The sequence below is a fragment of the Culex pipiens genome, chromosome 2 (assembly GCF_016801865.2).
Source record: "Culex pipiens pallens isolate TS chromosome 2, TS_CPP_V2, whole genome shotgun sequence".
Lineage (NCBI taxonomy): Eukaryota > Metazoa > Arthropoda > Insecta > Diptera > Culicidae > Culex > Culex pipiens.
Window position 1 is genome coordinate 174024547 of NC_068938.1, and position 18290 is coordinate 174042836.

General features: G+C 36.2%; 2 protein-coding genes across 6 annotated transcripts in view; one reads left to right on the forward strand and one right to left on the reverse strand.

Annotated features, from left to right (window-relative positions):
• Window positions 1–18290, forward strand: part of LOC120416987 (uncharacterized) — a 269935-nt gene that overhangs the window by 80589 nt on the left and 171056 nt on the right. The window contains exons 1-2 of one of the 5 annotated variants that reach the window (XM_052708576.1): window positions 16062–16884; window positions 16943–17341. Coding sequence is in view for 1 of the 5 variants with exons in the window: in XM_052708577.1 (XP_052564537.1) it covers window positions 17321–17341 (21 nt within the window). In the remaining 4 variants the exon portion in view is untranslated. Of the gene's footprint in view, window positions 1–16055; window positions 17342–18290 lie in introns of those variants that run through there. The other 4 variants (XM_052708575.1, XM_039578912.2, XM_039578911.2 and 1 more) reach the window with 4 other exon arrangements.
• Window positions 5093–5960, reverse strand: LOC120416988 (uncharacterized). The gene is made up of 2 exons (XM_039578913.2): window positions 5735–5960; window positions 5093–5416 (listed from the first exon to the last, which is right to left on the reverse strand). The coding sequence occupies exons 1-2, from the start codon at window positions 5839–5841 to the stop codon at window positions 5197–5199; spliced, it is 327 nt and encodes a 108-aa protein (XP_039434847.1). The 5' UTR covers window positions 5842–5960; the 3' UTR covers window positions 5093–5196.

Here is an 18290-nt window from a genome sequence, read left to right on the forward strand (position 1 = left end):
TTTCTCAATTTTAACGCTATTGTATTGGTTTGAAAACTTTAGTGGAAAATAAAAATGATAGAAATCAAAATGTAAAAAAGACAGTTTTTCCATACTAAATCCCATACAAAATTGAAATGCAATGCGCAAAGTGTGGACGCAACCAATCGCTCCCAAATTTTAGGGGGATGTTTTGAGGCCCAAAAGGCATTTCTGAATTTTTCCATATAACGACGAGCCAGTCTAATGTATAGGTCATCGCTGAAATTTTAAAGTTATCGCAGTTTTAGTGAAAAAAGTTGATATTTTCCGATTTCGTCATTTTCCGGTTTTTGTGCGCGGCGCGTCGAAAAACACGGATTTTATTTTCAAAAAATCATATCTCGGAATCCTGTTAATGAACTCCTCCCATTTCTTAATATGTTACGTAAAAATGTCCGGGAAATCCGATAAAAATATTTCCAGACTTATGCTCTTTGGTCCAGACACCGTCAAAACGGCATTTTAAAGTTTCATACGCACTTTTCATATGTTAGGCTAGATTTTTCATAGTTTTTACTATTTTTCTTTGAAAGGCCAACTGATCACCTTTCATTTGCGTATAAGATAGTTGAAATCGGTTAAAATGGCGAGGAGCTATGATTTTTCGAAAAAAGTGGTTTTTGCGAAAATCGACGAAAATGGCAATTTTTCAGACCACCCTAACACGGGATAGGTCACCCTAATGGCCAAACAAAAAAATACGGGTCTAATTATTTTGGCCAGGGAACCCTCAGAAAAATTTTGAACCCGATCCGAGCACTTTTATTTTTTTCCATGCTGTTTTCGTGGGGAATTGCTGAATATTCTAAAAAATGATTTTTCCCATACAAATTTGTATGGAAAATTAAATCGCTTTGGGCAATGTGAGGACTGAACCAATTAGTCTCAAACTTTGGGGAGATGTTTAGGACCCCAAAAGGAACTGAAAAATTGCTGTGCTGGAAAACCGATTTTGTTATTACACCCTAATAGTACATATACAAAAATGGATGTTTCCTGTGGTCACAAAAGAGTGATTCAAACGTTTCATGTAGAACCATACGAATAGAACTTTAGGAGATGTTAAATGATCTACCTCGGCTCGAACTAAGGAACACTGATGCATTCGTGGAGTTCCAGAAGAAGACATCCGATCCAGGGAGTGGAAAATTTTGGGGTAGGCATTAGGGTGTAATATCAAAATCGATTTTCCAGCACAGCATTATTTTAGTTCCTTTTGGGGTCCTAAACAACTCCCCAAAGTTTGGGAACGTTTGATATAGTCCTCACTTTGCGCAAAGCGATTCAATTTTCCATACAAATTTATAAACATTTCAAATTTATATTTTTTTACTGTGCATATTACACTCTAATCAACAACGTTATCATTAGACTTGTCTGTGATTTCCTACTTTAATTTGATTCAAATTTGACCCCTCGATTGCTACGAAGAGTTGTGTATTCCGGGACCCGTGGTGTAGAGGTAAGCGTGCCTCTCACCCACTCGGCCTGGGTTTGATCCCAGAAGGTCCCGGTGGCATTTTTCGGGACGAGTTTTGTCTGATCACGCCTTCCGTCGGATGGGGAAGTAAATGTTGGCCCCGGTCTAACCTAGAGGTGTTAGGTCGATAGCTCAGTCCAGGTGTAGGAGTCGTCTCCCTGATGGGTCCTGTCTCTGTGGAGACGCTGGTAGGCAGTAGGCACAATCCAAAGGTCGTCAGTTCGAATCCCGGGGTGGATGGAAGCTATGGTGTAAAAAGAGGTTTGCGATTGCCTCAACAATCAGCCTTCGGACACCTAGTGTTGAGTAGGAATCTCGCAATCGAAAACGCCAAGGCAATGCTGTAGAGCGAATAAATTGATTTTTGATTTTGATTCAAAAATGACGCTCATCATGGCGTTGGTAATGAATTAGGAAAACCCTGATTTTTTTTCCATTTTCTATTTCTAGGCTAATCGAAAAGGTATTATATTAAATTAAATTTTGCATTCAAATTTGTTGATTGTGATTTAATGTTGCCTTATGATTAAAAACCCATCATTGCATACACTTATATTACAGCCACGATGGCCGCGAACTTCAGTTTAGTTCACAATGTTCTGCTACGTTCATTTGTTGGCCATTTTCATTTGCCTCAGTTCAGTACAGTCCAAGTGTGACAATCACCCAAAGTTAGTTCAAGATTTTACGACCGATGTCCGAGACAATTGCTCCTCTCAATATTCCAACGAAGCGGTTAATCTAACTATTTCCGCCAGCCGATTTCCCGAAAATGTTGCATCAAATACTGACTTCATCGAAGCCGTTCGAGCGATGGTGACCAACGTCGATTGCTATACGTTTCAATTTGCCATGGTTAAAAATGAAGATATTTGTATTAGAACAAACATCTTCTGTAACCACAAAAGAGTGATTACGATTCTTGAAGGAAAATATGAAAGTTTTCAGTTTTCAAACGGAACTGGAATTCAATTTGATCAGGAGTGCAAACTTCTAGGCGACAGATACATTTTCAAGTTCAGTGGTCAACCTCGGATCGAACTGAAGGATTCCGATGCTTTCGTGGAGTTCCAGAAGAAGTCTTCCAGGAATGAAACGACGCCTGAATGTGGCTGTACCGAAATAGATCCATTTTTTCGAGCAATTGGGGAATGTTTAGACCCTAGCAAAATTTGGTTTAAGTTGAGGAAGAGAACTTTGCCTGCAAACTAAAGAAATTTCCTGCAAAAGCCTGGTTTACTGGTCATGTCTGTAACATAACACTCTACACATTTTTTCATGTTTGAGCGAAAAAATCAGTTTTGACTCAATTGTCCGAAATCCTTGTTTTTGAAAATTGATTCGCGTCGTTGCAAGCCGACTTCCGCCAAAAAAAATCTTTCAATGTGGACTTCCTGGAAGCTGTTCGAGTTTTGGTGGATCAACCCAGCTGTTACAGATTAAAACTGTCGCAAGAAAGCGTTGACGAGCGTAACGTGAGCTTGGGAAAGTTTTCTGCCAACTGTAATGTTCTTGCCGAGAGGTATCAGATAGTGGCGTTTCGAACAAAAGGATTCCGAGGCGTTGGTGGAGTTTCAGGAAGAGTCGCAGTCCGTAGATAACATGGCAACTTCTTGTAACTGTGCCTTGTTGTATCAATTCCTGCAAACAACATTTTGGAGATGGATCATTGGTCGAAAGGTTATCTGAAATTGTCAGGAAATATAAATACATGAATACTTTTTCAACAATAAATCGTCACCCTCGTGCTAACTTGTTGCACGTGCATTTTAAGCCAAATTGAGTTACAAAAGCCATTTTGTGCAGCTCACAATGTCTCACCTTTTGACCTTCACATATCCCCAAAATTCGATTTCAATCCTGAGATATTCAATTAAATCCGAAAAAAAACTCCGTGCATTTTTGAAGATTCAATCTTGTCTTGCTATCTTGACACAATCTGAAAATTTATGTAAGTACGACATCTGGCCAAAGGGATTTCTGGTCAGAACGCGTTTGACACAAGACTACCGTAAACATTTGTAATTATAACTCGGGATACCAGCAACCAAATTCAAACAAACTTCAGGACAATGCTCAGAATGGTCAACCAAACAAAATGTGATTGTTATTGTTTACATTGCGTTTTTGTTTATTTAACGTAAAACATTAAAATGCGTTTTTCTCGAAACGTCAAACAGCGAGGTGTGACAAGATAGCACGACAACGTCGAACTGGGGTTAATCGGGACTACAGTCTTAATGGGAACGGCCGTTTTCAAGAGTATCTCAGTGTCATTTGAGTGAAAGTGATACACTATTGTTTACAAAAGTTAAGTGCCCTTTTGAAATGTTAGGCTCCAAATGTGAAAATAGAAACGTACTGATTTAGTTCTGTGTTTGCTCTTACAAAAACCAATCTAAAATATCGCAAAAATGGCTAAAAACAACTGTTTTATTTCAACTCATCACCCCGATAACCCCAAATGCAGGTTCTTACATTGACCCAAACGAAGGGACACAATCCACAACAATAGTGTTGCTAAGAAAATGCATGTGAGACGATCGGTGGTTTTGTTGGATGCACTTTACACGTCTGCGCGAAATTTGCTAACGAAGCGAGTAACAGTACATCACACCTTTCCGGCAGCTTTTACTGTAAGAGGGTACCAGTACGCAATTCACAGGTGTAAGGGATCGGCAATAAACTACGTAATATTTTTTTTTATGAATCCTAATTTTCTTTATTTTTGCACGAATTCTGAGTCGTTGGATCTGTTCCTCCGTAATAGACCACGTGGTTTACGGATGATCCCAAGTTTTAAGGTGTGTTCAAAGCGGTTTCTGTCGTGTGCTGAGCTGGGTTTGGTTTCTTCGTCGAGATTTGTGCGTGTGTTTGTCAAAGTCGTGTTTGGACACGCGATTTACTTCTACCTTACCTTCAAGTTTGATGTAGGAAGCCGGCTAACACTAATAAATATGTTTGGTTTTATTGTAATGTATCCATTAGTGACAAATGGTTTCATTTGGTTAGAAATCGCGTAAAGTTTTTTTCGTTGTAATGTGTGACTAACTGTCAAATTTCCATTACAACTTTTTTTTATGTTGATTTCGTGAAAGATCTGAAATTGAAAAAAAAAACTCCATTTACTTTTTTAAAGCCGATGCAATTTAACTATTTTCAAAGCAACTGTTTTTCGCATTTCAGGGGTTGTCCAAGATAATACACTCAAAATCTACTTCAGATATCCGTGAACCAAGCTGGACAGCTGCTTAAAATGTGCTAAGATTTATACAAACGATCTTACGTTCTAAAATTGACCCTTTGGCCATAAAGAAATTTCTCACCATGTTTCAGTTAAATTAAATGGATAAAAAATAACTTTGTCAAAAGACTCAGGGAATTGCAAAGTTCTATAATTTCAAAATTGAATGTGGTTGTCCAAATATTTTAAAAAAGGTTCTTTTTCCCGAACTACAAGAAAAGATTTCTAATGTAGGGTGATATTATTTATCCAAAAATTTAAGGCAAATATTATTTTACGCGAATGGTTTCTTCTTAAGCTAGCTTAAGCTTATCATAAATGTTTAATCTAATTAAAAACATTTAAGGTACAATAACAACTATTTTATTTTGTACTATAACATAAATTTTTAATTAACATTAATAAATATTGCTGAAACCCTAAGTACCATAACAATCACATTCCACCCACGTTAATGTCCTCCTTCTGTCGCATTCCCGGGGCCATTCCTTAGCACCTGTGAAGTGTTGTGTCCAACCAGCACCAGCAGCCGACTCAGGCCATGGTTCTGCTTTTCCGTCCCCGCACCATCGTCATCGTCGTCGATGATCGAGAAGCTCAGCACGATCGCGTACACGATTCCGGTCAGTATCAAAAGTAGGCCAACAATTGGTATCACGAAGCAGCACAGGCTGAAAACAGAAGAAAAAAAGACAAATCAGAAAAAAGAGGTAAACAAACACGCGCCACCACCGCCACCGTCTAGAGATTTTAATTGGTGTGAGTGTGTTGATGCGTGTGAGCACCATTTGTCTGTGGTGGTGATCGATTGAATAATAAATTGCACGATCGTGATCACCGGTATTTTTGTAGGTTTCGAGGTTCATGACGATGGATGGTGCGGTTATTGAAAGTTTTGTTGGAACCCTACAATTATGACACGTCCAACTTCAATGTCAAACCCTTGAGAACATCACTCAAGAATGTAAACAATAACAAACGCAGCTTACCTTACACAACAAATGCCGGACTGGTAGCAGGTGCACCAACAGTAGCAGCACGATTTGACCAATTCTCCCATGACGAATGCTCTAAGATTATCGCCACATGACAACATTCACCTGGAATCCCGGCATTCGTTGAACTTTATTTGACGTTTCTCTCGTTATGGTTCCCGAGGTACACTGCGATTCGTGAGCACTTCTGTTTTGGCTTGTTATCAGTGTTTGTTTTTTGCTCAAACAAAAATGTGTCAAATTAGAACTTTTATAAGTTGATATTTATTAAGTAAAATTTTAAATACCTTGTTAGACTGTAAAACACATAAAAATACAAATTTTAAATATCAGCATCCAAAACACAAATTATCGACATTTGAGGAATTCACTGTAGTTAAATGCCGCACACCGTTGGTAAAGCTCCAGCTGATTGTGGCGGCGGGACTGCTCTTGTGAGTCTTGTACGAGTTTGGAGCTGTTTGTTTACCAGCCACAGCTGATAATGGACCGCTGCGCGCTCGCTGAGTTGCGTTATCGTATGGCATTGACTTTCTTTTGTATCACGCGATTGTGCGAGTCGTGTGTGGGTTATGAAACTTATCTTTTGTTTACAGTTTGTAGTTGTATGAATTTATTAAATTATTTATTGACATCTCCATATTGTCCAACGGAATAATGTAACTTTGATATTTGTTCATTTTAAACCAAGAGAGCTGTTTTAACGGTACTACTTGAAAATGTATTATTCTGAAATAACTTAAAAAGAGCAATTCTATGAGATTTCGGTCATTCGTTTTTTTTTATTTTTTAATCCGGCTGAAACTTTTTTGATGCCTTCGGTATGCCCAAAGAAGCCATTGTCCATATAATTTTCCATACAAATTTGGTAGCTGTCCATACAAAAATGATTTATGAATTTTCGAAAATCTGTATCTTTGGAAGGAATTGTTTGATCAATTTGGTGTCTTCTGCAAAGTTGTTGGCAGGGTTACCAGGTCAAAATTTGAAAGATCTGGCAAACTATCAATGAAAAATCTGGAAAAATCTGGCAGACAAAAATATAACAATTCTGAATGGTAAATGTGAGAGAGGCTGTAAAAATGCAAAAAAATTGTAGAATTCAGATGGTTTAACTGATTTTATGACATCAAAAATGTTGAGTTTACATCTTCTTTTTGAAAAACACGTTCTATTTTTATTTGATTTTTCAATAAATACCTTAATTTTAATCAAACAATTGTTAAAAGTGGGCAAACGGTGGAAAATCTGGCAAATTCTGAAAATATCTTGCACAGAGAAGGGTAAATCTTTTTTCTGGATGACACTTGAAAAATCTGGCATTCTCAGATTTATCTGGCAACCTGGCAACCCTGGTTGTTGGTGTGGATAAGGACTACACTCAAAAAATATGATACACGGACTTAAAAAAATCAATTTTCCTGTTTTTAAATCATGGCAATATCTGAGCAACTAAGGGTCGTATCAAAAAAGTTCAAAAAAGCAAAATATAGAGAATTTTCTCAGCTCTACAAAAATATTTTTTTCATGAGTGGGCAAACATGGGCACTAATTTTTTTAAAGAATAACTGCTACTATTTTCAAAAAAGTTACCTGAAAATGGCTTTAACTAGAAAACGGTGCATTTTATCAAAATTTCACTTCAGTACTTTTTGATAACAAATTTGATTTTACATCGAAAAATGAAGTTGAGAAATTTTTGCGAACAATATTTGGATTTTTTGAAAAAATCAGTATTGATTCATAACTCGGTCAAAGATTTTTTGCCCATTCTGAGAAATTATTGCCGCCGAACTACCGCAGTGTAAAAATCAGCAAGTTGAACTGAAATTCTGCGTTGATTCGGCTGTCAACCTGATTTGTTTTCTATATTTTCCAAAAAGTCAGCTGAAAACTCAAGGCAAGTTTTGACAACAGACTAAAATTTGTTCTGCGGTTGTCATGCGGCTGTCATGCGACCATTATCTTGCGGTCGTATCACCGCGCGTAAACTCTAATTATTAACGCCCGCAGGAATATATGAAAATAAAAAAAATAAAAATAGTGTTTTTTTGCAAATCAAGTTTTAATGACAAAAAGTGAAATTAAAAATCATCAAATTTTTTTTACAGTGTTTCATATTTTTTCAGTGTAGTCCTTATCCATACCTACAACATTGCCGAAGACACCAAATCGATCAAAAAATTCCTTCCAAAGATACAGATTTTCGAATTTTCATACATCATTTTAGTGTCTGCCAAATTTGTATGGAAAATTATATGGACAAACTAATGATGCAAAATGGCTTCTTTGGGCATACCGAAGGCACCAAAAAAGTTTCAGTCGGATTGAAAAATACAAAAAAAAAACGAAGACCGAAATCTCAGAGAATTGCTCAAATACAAAACGGATCAGCAAATGTGTATTTTTTAGTTTAGTTTCAACGCTTCAGTATAAATTGTCATATGTTAGGTTTTCGGCTTTTCGGTCTTGGTGGGAAAATTCAAAACAAAGTTTCTAGTTTTTTAATTTTCCCACCAAGGCTTGGCCAAGACCGAAAATCCGAAAACCTAACCTATAATTTGTGATCCGGTTGATAGGAAGCACTCATCATATAAATTGTCATTTGTTAATTCTTATCCTTTAACTTGAGTTTGCGAGCACTTTGCTCCGGTTTTATAAGAACAAAGTAGGGGTATATTATATTTTTGGGTATATTTCCCCATTTTAATCACTCTAAGCCGTTCGACCAATTCTCATCACTTTTGCCGTTTTCCGCTATAAAATCAACATTTTGAGATGTATCATCAATGGAGAGTTGATTGCTCACTTCTATTTGAGAAATTTATTACATTGGAACAGCCAAAAACACTTTTAAAAAGCTGGAATTCATAATCAAAGTGCTGATAGGCCGATAATAGAAATAGGCTGAAAAAGGGTATAGTTCCCCTACTCAAAGAAATCTAAGAATCTCCGAAAAAATAATTTCTTACATGCAGTTGTACAATTTTTTTTTAATTTAAATTTTATATTTTGGAAAAATATTTTTTTTATTGCAAATTTTACGCAAATCGGGCAACTTTTTCTGATTGCCTTTAAGTTGGCCCATTAGCAAAATATTTTTTTTCCAACAAGTTTGCTATTATTTGATACTTGTTTAGTTAATTCAAAAAGCTTCGAAAGATAACACTTTCAATCATAAATAAACATAAACAGTAACTCATCGCAAAAACAGCACGGCAAAAAAAAACAACAAAATATAAATACCTCGGGATTTTTTTTTCGTAACATACTTGAAAATGGGAGGAGTTCTTTGGCATCATGCCAATATACGATTTTTTTGAAAATAAAATCTGGAAACAAGAAAACGGAAAACCCCCTTTTTTACAAAAAAAAAACATGATGCATTTTGATCAGCTTCACACACGCAATCTTAAAAAAAATGCTATACAAAAATTGTATGACTCCAAATAAAACATACGCTTAGCGTAAAACTTGAAATAAATAAATATCTAAACATCTAAACAATGCAACCAACTCACTTCTTTTAAAAAAAAAACCTCCAATGTCATTGCCAAACCTTTGCCAAACCAAACGACGGCGCCTGGTCGATGACATTGCACAAAAAAGTGACAAAAAATTACTGCCAAAACCCCAGCTCTTGGAAGCCTTAAAGACCTTGAATTGACGACGAACCACGGAACGCCCGTAAATAACATCCCGGCAACACCTAATCATTGGCCGCAGCAACAACACCGCTACAGCTAGACGGTATTGTTGTTTGGAACAACGTTTCTAATTTTATTTTACTTGGCTTTTTTTTTGCTGAATCGCTTCTGTCACCTTCAGCCTTTTTCTGTTGATTGATGAGGTTTTCTTTGACACTAGGAATGGCAAGCTTAACAAGAATCTTTAAATATATGTGTTTATTTTTAATTATTGTTAAAATAAATCATAATTCGTACAATTTTGTTCAGAATAAAATAATTTTGAATAATTTTTCGATGTGAGATAATAACATATTTAATGGTTTTCCAAGTGTTAACAATTAACTTTTCTAAACGACCATTAATGTCCCGGGTATGGTGCTATTGATTTCACCAAGCTAAACCACGCCGACCCATTTTCGGGCAAAATGGCCAATATCCGTGTGTCTGCAGTGTCAGCTGTATCTCTGCGAGGAGGTTCATTGTGCAACCTGTCAGCGAAACGTCAGTTGGAGTGATTTAATATGGCGCGTAGATCAAGTGATAAAATTGTTTGGGGGTTTTTGGTAAAGAAAAAAAAAGACTTGGTTTGATTTAAGGGGAGATTTGAACATATTAAATAGATTTATTTTTCACATTTTTTTATTGTTTGAACTTTATATTAATTATTTTCTTTTCTATCTTTCTTTTGCAGATCGATCTCAACACAGCATGAGCTTACTGAATGGTTAGGGTAATTGAGCTGCTACCGTAACACCTTAAACTCGGTGACCCGTGCCACAACCCGTGTCTTATTTGCTTGGACGGTACGTTAGGGTGATAAATTAAAAACCTGATCCAATCGTATTTGAGAAATCTGTGCCTGTAAAAAAATCTACTATGCTACGTGATCTGTGGATGATATTCCTTAGAGCTTTAAAGCTTTATTCTTACAAATTTCAAATTATTTGTGTCACCCTAATGTGTACCACCAAAAGTTTAGCGCACAATTGGAAGAAGCTACGACGACGACCTTATCGTAAATTAAAGCGTTAATCGAATCGAGTGGCCTTTGAGTGGTGAAGAAAGAGTTGAATTTTGCGAGTGGAAATGGCAATTAATTTTAATTGGCAAATTTGATGGACTTCATAGGAGATCTTACTTGGATAGCTAGTAGCATCGCCTTAATTGGGATGCAATTTAGAAGAGGCATGCAAATTATATTTTTTTTATAAAAAAAATTACATTTTCTTGAAAAAATAATGTATTTTTCGCTTTTATTTTCAAAAAATATATCTCGGAATCCTGTTGTTATAGATTCAACATTTTTCAACACGTTATGTAAAATTTTGCATGAATTCGATAAAAATATTTTCAGACATAGGCTCTTTGGTCCCGAGACCATAAAAAAAGAATTTTAAATTTCATACGACCTTTTCAAATATTAGGCTAGATTTTTGAAACTTTAACCTAGTTTTCATGAAAAGCCTATCTGATACCCTTTCGTTTGCGTCCCTGATAGCTAGTTTCGGTTGAAATGGCGCGAAGATATAAATTTTTGAAAAATGTGATTGTTGTGAAAATTTACAAAAAAATGCAATTTTGCGGACCACCCTAACACGGCGTAGGTCACCCTATTGGCCAAACAAAAAAATACTGGTCTAATTATTTCGATCAAGCAACCTCCAGAAAAAAAATCGGAAAACTTTTTTCTCGAGTCATGCTGTTTTCATGGGGAATTGCTGTATATTAAAAAGCTTCAGGGGGTTATGTTACAGACATAACCAGTATGACAAAGAATATTATTAGTATATGAAAATCTTCAAAAATGTAATTTGGTCATTCGATCAGTTCTTCAATGCTGTCGACATATTAATTTTCAAGCCATAAAGTTTGATTTACATATTGCCAAACAAGAACGGTTTGGATAAAAAAAAAAACAACTACTGTAGATGCTTTTAAAACTATGAACTAGTCAAAATTATTTTCAGCGCTAATAAATTACTTTTAGCGCGTTCCATTAACCTTTAATTCGCCCCTGGCCATCACACACTGTGGGCAATTTATCATCACATGATGTGGCCCAGCCACCCCGCCGCTATCAAATTCTAATTTCCATCAAGTCACCACTTTAATAGATCGCTCCCCTTAACCTTCTAAGCTGAATGGACTCCAGCTGTCCCGGGCTGGTCTACGCGTCAAGCCGAGATTGATTTATTTCAACAGCTCACTGACCATCACTCCTGACTAAGCTGAAAGGGGAAGGGGGAACCTCTGGGCGGTGTGTTCAGCTGCAACACAACAATTAAAACCACGAGGTGACGTCCCGGGGACTTGAAACGTGTGGAGCGCGCACACACCCGTGTCGGCTTTTGGTTAATTGCTTTGACATTAGGTGCGAGCGCTTCGTTTAACTATGGCGGATCTTTGGAGGAGTGAAGTGAAGCAAAAAGGGCCACAAGTCATGGGTGACATGTGGGTTGGGGGACGAGTTAGAACTGGAGAGCAGTTTGAGGATCTTGTAGAAAAGGAAGGTCTATTCTTGGCCTAATGATAGAACAAATTTTTTTTGATTTTTAATTTCAAGAGTTTTTTTGAAAAGGTCCTATAAGCTATTGTCTTTCATATGTTTATAGGACATTTAAAAAAAAACTCTAGATTTGATCTCAAAAGCTAATCAACACGATTTAGATCTCTACAAAATGCAGAGCAATTTCGGATTGTACGTTGCGTTTGGTACGATATGTCCACGCATCCTTCTTCCCCTGTAGATTCTGTGAAATGTGATCTGTTCACAGAGTTCTCTCTGCCGTTGCTGCAACGCAGTAGGCCTGGTCATTTTAAGGATAAAAGGAATAGAGGAAGCTTGTTTTTTTAAATGATTTTTGTCAAGTTTTTTTTTAATTTATGTTTGTTAAAAATTCTGGAATAGTATAAAAATAGGTCCCTCCCCCCTAGCCCAACCAATGTCAAGCCCAACCACTAATTGAAGGGTGATATAATCGGGCGGCGCGTGATTTTCCAAGCCCAAAGGAATCAAGCTCGAGTTGTAACAATTATAACGGGGCATTAACTATTTGTTTTAAGAATGTGTGTGTGTGCGCGGTGATCGTTGCACTTGGAGTTGAATCGTGGCGCATGGCAGCAATTACAATGTGTTTTGTCGGGTAATTGAGCTACGGGTGGGAGCCTTGACAGTCACTTTGAATTCCGGTTTGTGACATTTGACTCGGGCCGCGGTCAATTAGGCTGGTGGCGGTGGTGGAATTTACAGAACATGGAGGTTCGCAGAATGATTGCTGGTTGGAGGTGGACCGGAATGAAATGTTGGACAAACAATTAGCAGTACACAGATCAAATAGAGCTATTTTAAGCACGCGATGTAGTTCAAGTTCGATTTGTAATACAGTCAAAACATTTTGAAAGGAGTTACGGCGTTAAATCTCACAGGAGACTTCAAGCGGCAAGCAACGAACCCGCAAATATTGCGATGAAAAAGTTGTTTTCCCACAACTTGTCCGCCTTCTACGACCTTCGAATCGTTCAAAGGGACACCGCACAATTTCGCCACTAAAAATTTCCTTGAACACACGTTAAATCGATCACCCTGGTCGAGACTCCAGCCAAGACGCGTGTTCTGGTTTTGGCGTGACCGGACGACGTTAATTGAAAGCCTGGCTTCTTTGTCTTTGCCTTATTTTCCTTCCACTTCTTCCTCCCAAGTCCATTACTGAAGCAAGTCAACGAGAGCAAAGTTGGCTCGGCTGTTCTGACCCCTCCCTCGGTTTGGGAGGGGTTCGGCAAAATATGTCGAGGCCAATCGATTGGGAGCAGGAGGGGGAGGTTGCCCGAGGTCTTGGACCGTTTTTGAACCGACAGGATTGGAGGTGGTTGTTGCCAAGTCAGAGGCAGCACCAGTAATGGTGCGAAATTGGTGACAAAGCCTAGCGAAACCACGGTGAAGGGTTTTTTTGTTGCCTTGCTCTGGTTTGTTGCAATCTAGATAGTGTTGACTTCCTTGAGCAGGTCTAGGCTGCTGGTTGGTACGGAGTGGGACGGTGGTGTACGGATTAGTGTGACGCGGTTTGAAGGTCGAATGAAAGCAGGGATTAAAGCATAGTTTATGAGGGATTTTTTTTTGTGATACAAATTTAGAAATATAAGGAAATTTATTTTCATGATAGTTACCAGGATTTCAATAATAAATGTTTTTTTCGTTCAATAATTCCAAATAAAATTTGTTTTTAACATTATAGAAATTAACAAAAATGCCCTAGAACAGCGATTCTCAACCTTCTTCTAGGCTGGTACCCCCTGCCATGTAAATCAAGTAGGCCCGGTACCCCCGTTGAGAATCGCTGCCCTAGAATAAACATCTCATCAGATCTATCGATATGGGAACTATACAAGTTTTAACAGATAAGGCCTCTGCAGTCCTTTATTTTCAATGTTACGAATACCACGATACTAAAAAATCCTTCACAAGAAATACTAGACAAGGTAAATACAAATATTCTTTAAAGTTTTGATCTCCCTCTACGGTTTTCATTATTTTTTATAGAATGTGGTATATAATTTTGCTTAATTACTTACACGTTTATTATTTGTTTTGTTTGGAGTAAAAACTTTTTTAAACTTTCAATTTACTTACATTTATTCTTGCCTTTTTCTCAATTTTGTGTGAAAAAAAATAACAGACAAATGTTTTTCATAATCATTCTTCTTTTGTTTTCTTCACACTCTTTGTCTCCTATCATATCCTTTTTTTAATCTTATTTCTATCTTTTCTTATTTTTTTTCTTATAATCCATTTTTGTTTCTATTATTCTATTAGATCCATTAATTCTCTGTATCATCTAATAAAATGGATTTCACTCGTTTTTTAGACTATTTTCGAGGGTTTAAAAAAATAATTGTCAATTAATTGTTTAATTCGTCATTCATATAATTTAAATTGTTAAAAAATTTTGATACATTTTTTTTAATATTGATTATTTGACTGATTATTGATTGGATCTCTTTAATTAGGGTGTTACTTTTTTAGAGCTTTACTATTTACTATTTTGTCTGTGTTATGTGTATAAACGGATAATTTTCTTTCTTTCTTTCTTTTCCTTTCTTTTCCTTTCTTTTCCTTTCTTTTCCTTTCTTTTCCTTTCTTTTCCTTTCTTTTCCTTTCTTATCCTACTTTTCCTTTCTTTTCCTTTCTTTTCCTTTCTTTTCCTTTCTTTTTTTTGCTTTTCCTTTCTTTTCCTTTCTTTTCCTTTCTTTTCCTTTCTTTTCCTTTCTTTTCCTTTCTTTTCCTTTCTTTTCCTTTCTTTTCCTTTCTTTTCATTTCTTTTCCTTACTTTTCCTTACTTTTCCTTTCTTTTCCTTCTTTTCCTTTATTTTCCTTTCTTTTCCTTTCTTTTTATTTTTTTTTTTCCTTTCTTTTCCTTTCTTTTCCTTTCTTTTCCTTTCTTTTCCTTTCTTTTCCTTTCTTTTCCTTTCTTTTCCTTTCTTTTCCTTTCTTTTCCTTTCTTTTCCTTTTTTTTCCTTTCTTTTCCTTTCTTTTCCTTTCTTTTCCTTTCTTTTCCTTTCTTTTCCTTTCTTTTCCTTTCTTTTCCTTTCTTTTCCTTTCTTTTCCTTTCTTTTCTTTTTTTTTCTTTTCTTTTCTTTTCTTTTCTTTTCTTTTCTTTTATTTTCGTTTCTTTTCTTTTCTTTTTGCTTTTTTGTTATTTTCATTTCTTTTCTTTTGTAACTCCACAAAACAATTATTTTATCTACTCTATTTGAACCAGCAATATTATTATTTTCCAGTTCTAAAAATGTTTGACTGATTTGGCCTTCGTATCATTTACTTTTTCGTATTTGTTTTATGAACATTATACAATGATTTTTTTTTGTGTGGTAATTTTTCCTTTAACGAAGTATTAACATCTTTTCTCTCAATTTAATTATATTAAAAATAATTCTGAAATTACTTATAACTTACTTCGTTATGTTTTTGTCTCCCCCCCAAATTTATTCCTAAAAATAGGAAAGTAAGTTAAAAAAATCAAGAAAAACTAATAAAATTATGTCATTTCACAAATTAGTTCTTTTTTTGCATTTTCCATCAAATGGCATACTTGTATACTTTTAAGAAATTTTGATTTATGAGACCGCCAATTGGAAATTACGTGAAACAAGGGGATTCTTTTTTGAACTTATTGAAATTTTGGCTTTTTTTTACTGTTACGTAGTTGTTGAATTTTGCTAGAAATTAAATTTTATAAGGCCACCATCGTTCTCAAATGCAGGCTAACAAAAACTTGTCATAGCCTAGCTTGAACGGAGATTAAATCGCATTTTTAATGTCTAGAGTTTTTTTAGGAAAGGACCTGTTACGCATATGTTCATAGGACCTTTAAAAAAAACTCAAGATTTTTTCTTATTCTTCAATATTGTCTCCGCCAGAGGATTTATTAATGATTTTTTTCAGATTTTAAATTTTCATTATTATTTTCCTTTCTTTCGCTTTGATTTCATCTCAATTCTAGCATTTCAAACGTCATAATTTATTCATGCTCGAATCATGCTTGCTTTTGCTTGAAAATCACTACAGACTTATCAAATTTATGTTCTTATAATAAAATTGATTGTCCTGCAATAATAACTAGCCTTTGTGAATGTCTCAATTGCAGAGTCTGAATTGACTCCTTATTGTCCAAATCGAATCGCAAACTCAATCAGCGAAACTCACAATTCTCCAATTTCACCAACCCAAAACTGCCTCTGATTACACGGTCGTGCGTCACACGAAAATGATACACTTTTTAAAATAAACTCATAAATTACCTCCCGTGGTCCCTTAAACCGGTCCTGTCAGAAACCGAAGTAATTACCCTGTTAAACTGATCACAGAGCACACACAGCGAAACCTCCGCCAAATTGTCACGATCCGGGCACATGTAACAGCCAGTAGCAGCAGCAGCAGCCAAGCATAATTTTCGCATATTCACATGTCCAACACGCAAAATTTATGACGAAAAAAAATCAGCATGAAATGTGACCACGTCTCGTCGCACAGACGATCGCAAGTGAATGAGTGTTCGAAAGGGAGTTAGTGATGATGAGGGGAAAAACAGAGAAGAAAAAATAGTTGAAGGTGATAACTTTTTTTTATTTCATTTTTTTTAAATCGAAAAAAGAGAAGAAACGAGAGCGGTGTAAGCAAATCAATTTGAAATCGAAAGTGGAGCACTGGAGTAGCAAAGTTTGAGCAGCAAAGTCAGAGAGGAGAAGCAAATGAAGAGAAGAGTGAATGTGTGAAGAAACATAGACAAAAACAGCACCGACGTCGAGACAGCAGCAGTGCCAGTGGCCGAGTGCCGGAAAAAGTGACACAACCGAATTACCGCATTTCTGCGACTGCGACGACGGCGGCGCTATATTTTTGTATTGGGAGTTTCGCAAAATTGTATAATCGATTGGTCGGGGTAATCAGCCGGAAAGAAGGTCTCTCCGCGTTTTTTTTTTCTCTAAATTTATTTTGACTTGCAAATTTTACGTTTAGGAATTGAGCCGCTTGGGACACGCAAAATTGCCAACGAACGATGGGGGGCGCCTAAAGCCGGAAACAAAAAAAGAAACTAATAAAAAATATTTTTTTTGAACCGTCCAAAAAGTGACACAGAAAAACCAATCGTCCTTAACCCTTTCAAACCTCGACAAAAAAAAAACAAAATAAAACGGTTGAGAAGAAGCAGGTTAAGAAATCGTGAGCCATGAAATTCGGAAACGGCCACGTCCTGGATAGAGACAAAGTTGTGGTGTTTTGATAAAACTCAACGATCGGAAAGGAAGCTGGGGATCAACGTCGCGCGAAAACAAAGAGGACGAGATCATCGCAACTTTAGCGTCCGTGCGCCAATGCACCACGACGACGCTCCTCATGGGCAACGGAAATAAAAAGGTAAGAGGTGGTGGGCTTTTGCGATGTTAATTTAGGAGGTTGACATTGGTTCTGAAAAGTTATTCTGTTTATTGACTTGTGATAACTTTCTGTCTAAAACTGTAGCCAATCTTATTTGAGTTAATATTATCATAAAAATCTCAATATTTATTTTCATTACATCATATAGTTTTATAATGAACTTGATCCTAAAAATTTACATTTCAAGAAATTAATTTATTATTTTAATAATTATTCGACAAGAAAACCTACGCAGTGCTTTGATCCTTGAATTGAATTTCCTACATTTTGGGCGGGACCTGCACCACCTGCCTAATTATGAAGCGATGTTTTTCCTCATACATTTTTGCGATTTCCCCATACAAACTTTAACGATCTCTCGGGACCCTTAAACCTCAACCGATTTGGCTCAAAATTGACACAGTTTCTTATTTTTGCTCAAGGAATCGAGTCAGGAGGTATTCCTTATGTCGTTTTTTACTGTCACCCTAATGCTTATCCATTAAATATTCGAAAATTTGTAAATTGAGAAGGGATCGATATGGCGTCTGCGGTGGCATCGTTTCAAAATGTGGGCACAGACAAATTTGAAGGAAATTGGATGAGCTTTCTAAAAAAACTGACACTGACATTTAAGAATTGCTATAACTGTAGATATTTTCGATTGTTTTTGTTTTGAAAGACAAATTTCAAGGTGATCCAACGATTTATTTCACTGTTTTTTTCTAGTGTTTTTCAATAATTTGCAGCCTGAAACGATGATTAGATAGAAATTAGGTGTCAAAGGGACTTTTATGTAAAATTTCACGCCCGATTTAATGGCGTACTCAGAATTCCGAAAAACGGATTTTTCATCGAAAAAAAAAACACTAAAACAGTTTTGAAAACTCTGCCATTTTCCGTTACTCGAATGTATTTTTTTTTTGAAACATGTCATTTTATGGGAAAT